Below are 9638 nucleotides of genomic sequence, written 5' to 3'. Positions count from 1 at the left end.
TGAAAACTCCACCAGGATGGAATATGGAGTAGTAGTTTATTTTCTGCAACAACAAAAGACGAGCAACATCCAGAAATTCAAACACCGTGCCACAAACGGATAGGACACAAGCTAATAGGTTGTTCATGGAAATCAGACAGAGGAGGGATGAAACATCCTTCCAGCCAGTAAATGCAGGCACCTAACCCCAGAGCAATGTCCTAACTAAACTTTCATAAATAATTAATCCTGAAAATATCTCCATCCTACACAATACTACTAGTTAGAAGTATAGGGAACATTCCATGAAGATCTTCACAACACATTCACTTGACAGAAGAACTAGATATCATCCCACCCAAAGTCTAAAGCTGATGCTGAGCTGGGCAAATCCGATCTTGATCCCATACCTGCAAAAGATCCCGTCAATATTCAAACCAACTTAAGAAATACTTAGTCTTGAGATATTGCATTTTTGTAGGTTGTAAAACAAGGAAAAACACTAATCCCTAAGCTAAACAGAAAAATTAAATTCCCAATTCCATTTCTGTAGGTCGTAATACAAGGAAAAACACTAATCTCTATAAAGTAGAACCGGGTTGCGCTGCCTGTGGATCTCATAATTTAAAAAAGAATCTGAAATTGGAATGCAAAACAAGTGTAGGATATACTTCGTATATCAGAGAGCACTCCAACGGTCCAACCTCAATTAACTCCCCCCAACTCTCTCACCACCCAAGTCCTAGTTGACCCACAAAAGATGCTATCCTGAAGTAGATGCCATTTCTCATGTCTAAACAACAATATTTTTCCTTTGTACTAAAATAGAACACATCACATCATCTTAAAGAGATCTTAGACATAAGACCAAATCTTTCAAGAGTCGAGATATGTCACAAACTCACATCTACCACCATGACCATAAACAAATGAACTTGAAACTCACATATAAATGCAAAGATGTCCTAGAGAAGCTGCACTTACCATGATCAGCAACTATTCACCCATGGAGTACAGCATCAATCAAACTGAACTATTTAACGACAGTAGATAGTTTGATCTATAAACGGAGGAATCTGCTTTATTTCAGTTCCAAGTTCTTGCTCAATCTTATACCTGTTTGTAGATGACCAGAGAAATTAGAACAAATTACCAAATGCTGCAGCATGTAGCAGAATATACAACTAAACCAAAGAGAAAGATGCATACAAGTTAAAACGGTCTTCATAAGTGATCAAATTCACAGCTAAACCAAGATGGCCAAACCTTCCTGATCGACCAACCTGTCCACAAAAGAACCAAAACATCTTGTCAATATGGGCTATCGCCATGTTGGAAATAGAGCAAAAGCTAAACATCCGAAATCTTCATTCAACTTACCCTATGAAGATAGGTTTCAGCGTTCTTTGGGAAGTCGAAATTGATAACAACATTGACGGCCTGAATGTCTATTCCCCTAGTAAATAAATCTGGGACATCATTCAAAAGGGCACACGATCAGAAGATGATATAACCAAATCTGATTACATGCATGTGCAACAGCAAAACAGAACCAAAAGAAGGATCCATGAGTAACAGCAAGACAGATCCAAAAGAAGGATGCATGCACAGTTGTAGATACGTCTAGCAACACAAATAATCAAGGAGGTGATACATATGTAACACAATGAAACTGAAAGGATATCTTTCATTATGAAATAAGAAATGCAGAACCAGTATATAATGAGTTGACTAAAATTAACTAAATGATCGAAAATGCAACAATATTAGAGCTTGAGAACTCAGACATAGTTGCAGGTAAGCACTAATATCAAATCCGTGACAAATTCTTCAATAAGGAAGTATTTAAGTATGTAGGTTTTGTTATTAACAATGCCAAGCTGTGCAATAAACATCGACAACCTTCTACACTATTCTGTACAACATTCCTCTTCCATTTATGCACTCCAACACATGTCATGATTTTAACAAATCTTGCGGAAATTTCCATTTAAAAGCTTATTACTGGGAAAAAAAACTAAGTGCTCCAATATGATATTCAAGATGGCGTAAACACATCCTGGGGAAAAACATTGAAAAGAAAGTTAATGTTAAGCTAAAGAAAGCATAAATGTGCAAGCTAAATAATACCATCAAACAACTACAACATATAATTCTAAACAATTCGAAGTCAATAAGTGATGGTATTCAACAGCCAATCTAGTAAATATTTCGAGTCGAGACGAAGAAAACACGAGGATAGACATACCAGTGCACACAAGATTACGACACGCCCCATTACGAAAATCATGGAAAACTCTGTTACGGTGATCTTGCAGCATCTTGGCATGAATGTAAAAGCAAGAATACCCAAGCTCTGTTATCTTCTTAGCTAGCAACTCAACACGATTCACCGAATTGCAAAAAATAATTGACTGGTTGATTTGAAGCTGAAAACCAATAGAAAAGTATAAAACAGATAAGAAAATAACATTTTGATAAATGCAAAACATTAATGTATACTTCGCTTATGAAAGCTTATAATCACAACCTTGGAGAAAAGGGTGTTCAGGCAGTGGACTTTTTGTCTTTCTTCAACAAAAGCATAGAATTGTGTTATACCCTTCAGGGTAAGCTCGTCCATCAAGTTGATAACATAAGGCTTATGTAGATATCTATCTTTGAAATCTTTAACAGTGACAGGAAATGTAGCTGAAAACATTAAAATCTGACGACTTGTTGGCATAAATTGGATAAGCTGCTCTATAGATGGTTGAAATTCCGGAGACAAAAGCTTATCAGCCTGCAAGACAAAAAGAAAGATGAATCATTAGAGAACTTGCAAGGGACTAACTTGACAACTAATTCTATATCATGTAATGATAGTTCCTTGGCCATGAGTCAGGCAATTTAGCCTAATTTCACAAATTCCAAGCACGGTCTCAACTAGTCTAAATAATGGAACTACAAAACCTAGTCCAAACAAAAATTAGGGAAATTCGCAATGGTAGCCTTGTATTTTTGCGTATTACATTTGGTAGGCGGAAAAAAATTGAAATTCTTACTAATAGCCTTGAATTCTTCATATTTATATAATATGACATTAATGATCATTTTTGGTTTTAAAAACTATTAATTTTAATGATTGTTTACCATGATTGACTATAATATCATGGTTTTTTCAACCAAATCAATCCAACCCAGTTTTCCTCCCTTACTACTCTTCCCTTAATTCCCTCCTTTTTATCTACGCCTGATTACAACACACAATTTAGGAACGGAAAAAATATGGCAGTCGTCTGTTTCCAATGAGCGAGCTTTCTCTCGATTCAATTTCTTCATTTTTGTATCTCTCTGGTCCACCGGCGATGGAGGGAAGTGTCGACGGAAAAACCCAATGTATGTGAGAAGGATTATTCGAGAAGAGTGTGGGACTGTGGGGTGGTTCAATGAAAGAGGGTTCTAGAAGTTGTGTGAGATTGTTGATTATTCTAATGGAAGAAGGTGAGCTATGAATCTTGAAGGTTATCATGGTTGATTGACAGTGAAATGGTGGACAATGGAAACGGTAAAGTTTGGTGAAGATGGAGTATAAGTACTAAAAAAAAAAAAAATATATATATATATATATATATAGAAAAAGTTAGCCTTGGTTAACAAACACTGTTAAGCCTTATTCTGTTCACCTTATTTCACCTTATTTCCACTTATTTCAGGAAAAATAAGTTCAGATAAGATAAGTTCAGGAAAAATAAGGGTTGGCCAAGTACAATTTATAACTAAAATAAGTTTTGATAAGTTCTAATAAGTTAAGATAAGTTAAGATAAGTTAAGATAAGTTCAGTTAAGTTCAGATAAGTTGAGATAAGATAAGTTCGGGAAAAATAAGTAGAAATCAGGTGAATAGAACGCAGCTGAATTGAACAGAAATTTTAATCCAAAATCATCATTAAGGTCATTTTGTATAAAAATAAAGAGTAACATACTATTTGTAAGATTTTCAATATTTTCTGGTTACCAGATATAATGTACAAAACTTTAGGCTACCATTGATAATTTTCCAAAAAATTGCAAAACCCAGTTCAAGCTTGGCTTGAATGTTAGATTTGGAGTTTGCGTTCGGATCGAAATACATAACAAGGAACTGGTTCGATTGCTTCTCATCAAGTAGTGGGAAAAAAAAAAGAACATGTGAGCAGGTAGCCCACCATTGGTACAGCAATAACATAAGCAGCTGTTAAAACCTTGTAGCTATTTTGGATTACGTAGCTCAAAAAAAATATAGCTCAAATAAATAAATTATTTAAATTAAATATTATAGGGAGCTACAAAGTATTGTAGGCCACCAATGTGATAACTTGTAGTTTTAATCAATTGTAGCTAGAAATTTGACGTGGCAAACTTAGCCACAACATCTTGTAGCTCACCATTAGAGTTGCTCTAACAATCTCATAAAAAATTGAAAAATAGAGCAGAAAATTCAAATGAAAATCGTGAAAAGTTGAGATGCTTTAAAACCCTCCAGAAATGGTGGAGAAATGTTTTTACAGTTACATAATTTAACTACTCAACTATGTCACCCATGTCAAAGGAAGTCACTCAGAAAGTTACAAGTTCCTCCATAAAATATTGAAAGACATTCATACAACCCCCTCCCCAAATCACCACCAGGTTATCCATGCATCCTTCATATAATGTCTCTCATTAATCAAAAATCAAATAAGACATGCAGATTTCAATAGGCAATTTCAAATATATGGCAATAGATATTTTCTTTATCAAGAAATCAGAAGGCACGCCCTTACCTCATCCATTACAAGCATCGAACAGTCTTTCAAAACACAAATTCCTTTCTTTGCAAGATCTAAAATTCGTCCAGGAGTTCCCACAAGTAAATGGACTGGCTGATGCAATCTCATAATATCATCCTTCAAACTGGTTCCACCAGTGGTAACCATAACTTGAATTTTCAGATGCTTTCCAAGCTCTTTACAAACCTGTGATGTCTGGAGTGCCAATTCCCTTGTAGGAACAAGTATGACAACTACAGAAAGATGGAGAGAGAAAATCACAACAGAGAACTACAAAGTCTACAATATGTAGTTGGTAAACATTAAGAATTTAAGACGCCAGAAAGTTGAATGTAGCTTAACTACAGCTTAATCTGGGTTAAACACGACTCTAAACGGCATGCAATCAACTGAAAATAACTTCTCCTACTAACCTCATACAGAAAGTCCTTCAATTGTAAACTTATCAATTTAAAGAAGGAAATTAGTAAAAAAAAATGGCAGCTTCTCATGGCAACATGGGGAATAAGAAAACTCTAATTTTAAGATTGGAAAGATTGTAGTTTTAGTTAAGAGAAACTAATAAAAACATCATGACCTTCAACTTCACTATCTTATATATTTTGCAAGATTAGAAAAGGGCAATAATTAGGCATTACAACTTTGAAAAATCAAAACATCAAAAGTTGAAACTTAATGGTTACAAGACAATAAATGCTGCATATGCAATGGGAAATATAGTCACGATGAAAACCTTGAATAACATTGTTATCTTGATCGATTTTTTCCAAAGCAGGAACACAGAAAGCAGCAGTTTTTCCTGTCCCGTTCTTCGCTCTGGCTAGAATATCACTACCAGTGAGCGCAATTGGAATACTTTCTTCCTGAATAGGGGATGGCCTTTCGAAACCCTTCTCGTATATACCCATCAGTAACTCACGCTTCAGAAAATAGTCTTCAAATTCGTTCCCTTTAGTGGCCGTCACATCCTACAGGAGGGAAATATGAGATACTTGTGTACATAGCAATGACATAAATGTGACGACAAACACCAATGAAATCAGCGCCTCCAAGATAGTAGTTGGATGGTCTTAGCAACAAGATATTTCCTAATTCCTAGTACATTGGAAACTATGGAAAGCATAATCCAGCATTTAACAACAGGAAAAGAATTGAACAAACTAAGTTCAGTTGCTGCCAATGAAATAAAATCAACTGATTATCCACAAATAGTTTCCTCTGTAGTAATAACACTAACGAGTTAACGATCATCAGATATCATTTCCATCTGAAGTTTATTGAATACACCAAACAAACAAAAAGAAGAGAAAAAAGAACATCAACAAACTTTCTAAATAGCTAAATTTCATTGCTTGTCAGCCAATGGTACACATAACTGGGCAGCATCATGCATAACAAAGAAAGTGAAGATCAGTTACTATTCTGTTCAATCAAAATATTTTGAAAACACTAAAAGATGAAAACAATAAATTTCTATGGAAACTTAGAAGATGTCAAACAGGTTTTATCAGATTGTCCATGTAATCCATTTACCCTTTCATGCCTAATATAATATTGTTCACACCACATTATAGATAATTTACTCATCTTATCCAGTTATTAATTAAGTCCCTTTCACCAATCACCACATCCAGCACTTCAGCGTCAGCACAACAAAGCATTATATGATAACCCATGAAATGTCATAAACCAGTAGCAGGCAGCAGCCCAAGCAGTAGAAAATAAACAACATAACATACAAATTTCAAATTCATACCTCTGTTCTAAAGCGTGTGTCTTGTGGCGGTGGCTTCAACCCTATCTTCCAATCTTGTGAACTAGAGAACAGCAAGAAAAAAATATCAAACAGTAAAATAAATGTACATATACTAAACAGTGCAACAAGAAACTAGTAAGCTGCCCAAAGATATATATGCAGCATTACAGACTAGAAAAGAGCACGTAGAGATGCACACAACAAATGAACTTACGAAGCAAGAAGGGATTACATTCTTATCTTAGAACAGATGTTGCCTTAACAATTTTAAGTGGTCTCTTCTGCATAAGATCTATGTCAAATATATCAGCAGACAAACAACAAGGGAAAAAGACCAATTACTTCTGTACTAAGCTTTCAAGATTCAGATAACTAACTCCATGTTCTCTCTGTAATCTGTATCAGATCTAAAGTCAAAACATATCAGAAGGCAAACAGCAGGCGTGCAGGACACATAAAGCAACAGACAAATATTAATCCTTGTCTCATCATTATCATTATCATTACCCCATTGCCTCAAAGAGGCTCCCGCAAGACGTAAGGGGGGGTCGGACGTGCGCAACCTTACCTCTACAATTGCAGAGAGGTTGTTTCCAATTGACCCAAAAGCAACAACGGGACGACTATCTTTTACTTCATGGAAAGGAAGCGAAGAGGTATTAAGAGTCATTTTGATTTAGTCCATTACATCCCACGGCCAAAAGAACAAATGAATCTTTGGCTTCATCCGAAATGGACACTAGCTCCAGAAGGGACAAGGGGTACTGCAAGACAAGCTCCATGGCATTTAGGTCCTAGAGGGAAGTGCATGTGATACTTGTATCTCATAGTACATCAACAGAAAGGACATGTCAAGATAAATGAGCCAGCATTCTGATGCATATTTTTGTTTTTAGCATACCATATATTTCGATGCTTTTTGGATACAGTAGTTGTTAAACTACGATGGTGAAAGTACCACAGGAAAACACTATGAAATGCACAGCCAATAGATAACGTGCATGCTTCACAATAACCATGGAAAAACTACTTTGTAGGTGATTTGAAAAGGAGGAAAATCTTGACAAATTGCAACTTCACTGTTAGTCACTACACCCAGCATATATAGCTTACGATTTAGCCCTGATGTATCTATAACCTCAACAATGAGTCACATCAACAGCTAATTATAGTATGCAACTTCCTTCCTGCATTGCTTTGAGAAAGCTTGACTATCACAGGAAAGCTAAATATTTAACCTTTCTTACAGTATCTTGCAAGAAAAATTTCCAGACTCCCAAGCATTTCATGACTCAGGTTCCAGCTACCAATCTCTAGGCCATAGAGTTCTGGGTATTAATTTCTGTAACTTCCACCACTGAGTTGGCATTTTTCATGGTCAAACCTAGTGGTATCAGTATGTATGGATTAAATTTAAAGGGTAAAATTTCACAGCACTTATTTTGTCTGGGGATTTCTATTCAACTGAAGGTGATAAAAAAGAGTTGAACTCCCTTTACTACTCATACAGAGTACTTCTACAAACCAAAATTTAGACCCTCATTTCTTTAGCTAGTTTTCCCTGAAATAAGGCAAGCAACCCAATATTGAAGCTTAAACCGCATATTATAGAAGATATACCGCTAGTCTATTCCTTTTCCCAAATTTAGACCCTTCATCTCTTTAACCCAACACCACCGAATTTTGATTAAAATATAATTTTGAGTTCAGTATCGGTCAATACAAACATCAAGAACCAGAAAGTCACAAAGCAACAAGCAGTACACCATCAATACCTCGAGTCAATCCCTTCAGACTGCACTGTTTTCTCGACCTCCTCGACGTTGGTCTCTGTTGTACCCCCTAACTGATTCCTCCTAAGCCATTGCTGTTGTTGTTGTTGCTGCTGCTGCTGCTGTTGGTGCTGTTGTTGCTGCTTGTGCTGCTGCAGCTGCTGCTGATGATGCTGAAAATGTTGTTCATGTTGTTGTTGCTGTTGCTGACGCTGAAATTGATGCTGTTGTTGGTGATGATTTTGCATATTGTTGTTATACCCCCTTTGCACGTAATGCTGCTGCTGCTGAAAATTCCCACCTTGAAAGTTAGGGTTTCCACCCATCCCACCACCGCCGCCTCCCCCACCGCGCCCACCACCACCTAGACCACCTACATCTACGCCTAATCCGCCTCTTCCTCTGCCCATTCCTGGCGGAAAACGACCTCTAACGTTGTCATTCATCTTCGAAAACAATTGAAACACCCTAAATCGCAAAATCTAACCCTAGACAAACGAAATACCAGAAAACCTAGAATTTATATATATACAGTACAAATTTTGAGAATTCGAAGAAGAATAGTGCACGTCCAAAAAAAGTGCCACTATCAGTATCACGAACTACTCCGTAAAACGACTAGAAAGGATTTCAGATCTGTACCAAAAAGAAAGTACGAAAGAAGATTGTAAGGAAATCAAGAAGATTGAAATGAAAAGATTTTAGGGTTTCGGTAACTGCGAAAATCTTTGGGGCTCAATTATGAGAGAAAAATTAGTAATTGAATTTGAATTTGACGATTTCGAAAGTACGAAACTAGGGTTTGTTCATGGTAAGATCAAAAATTGAGGAGAAAGGGGATTTTTTTCGAGTTTGAACGAAGCTTTTGTCTGGAGATGTAAATGTGATCGAAAAGGAAAATGGAGGTCCGAGAATGTCTGACTGTACGAGTGTATCTTGGAGAGAGGATCATGGCTAAATTACTATATTTGGTTTAAATTACAAGTGGAAAAAAAAAAGTATTGTCGTAAATTAAATGAAATTTATTTTATTCATTTGTACAATGAAATTGGTTTGGGTAATTTTAAAAGTTTAATTAATTATATCATAAACTGTGTTGAAACAGCTAAAGTTTAATTAATTACGGAGTATATACGTAGTACTCCGTATATGATTTTTCCTACGTAAGTACGGAGTATATCATAAGGAGATATGCACGGTACCAACATAGTATAGTAAAAAACATAAAACAATCCTAAATATATGTAAATATGTAGGTAAAGAAAGACTAATAAAGTGAGAAATTATGGAAAATAAATAAAAGAGCAGAAACGGAAATTTTGTTATCTCATGAGATTTCTT

The 9638-nt window shown here is 35.8% G+C and overlaps 1 protein-coding gene across 1 annotated transcript; it reads right to left on the bottom strand.

Annotated features, from left to right (window-relative positions):
• On the bottom strand, positions 1-9278 carry LOC110780172 (DEAD-box ATP-dependent RNA helicase 8). The gene is made up of 10 exons (XM_021984593.2): positions 8301-9278; positions 6526-6586; positions 5503-5737; positions 4764-5002; positions 2510-2761; positions 2228-2408; positions 1360-1448; positions 1189-1262; positions 964-1095; positions 1-389 (listed from the first exon to the last, which is right to left on the bottom strand). Exons 1-9 carry the CDS (start codon positions 8741-8743, stop codon positions 1017-1019), a joined length of 1653 nt encoding a protein of 550 aa, XP_021840285.2. The 5' UTR covers positions 8744-9278; the 3' UTR covers positions 1-389; positions 964-1016.
• Between the last annotated feature and the right edge of the window lie 360 nt (positions 9279-9638).

This window comes from Spinacia oleracea, chromosome 2 (genome assembly GCF_020520425.1).
Source record: "Spinacia oleracea cultivar Varoflay chromosome 2, BTI_SOV_V1, whole genome shotgun sequence".
Taxonomy (NCBI): Eukaryota; Viridiplantae; Streptophyta; class Magnoliopsida; order Caryophyllales; family Amaranthaceae; genus Spinacia; species Spinacia oleracea.
The sequence above is the reverse complement of the archived record's forward strand: the minus strand, read 5'-3'. Positions and strand labels throughout refer to the sequence as shown.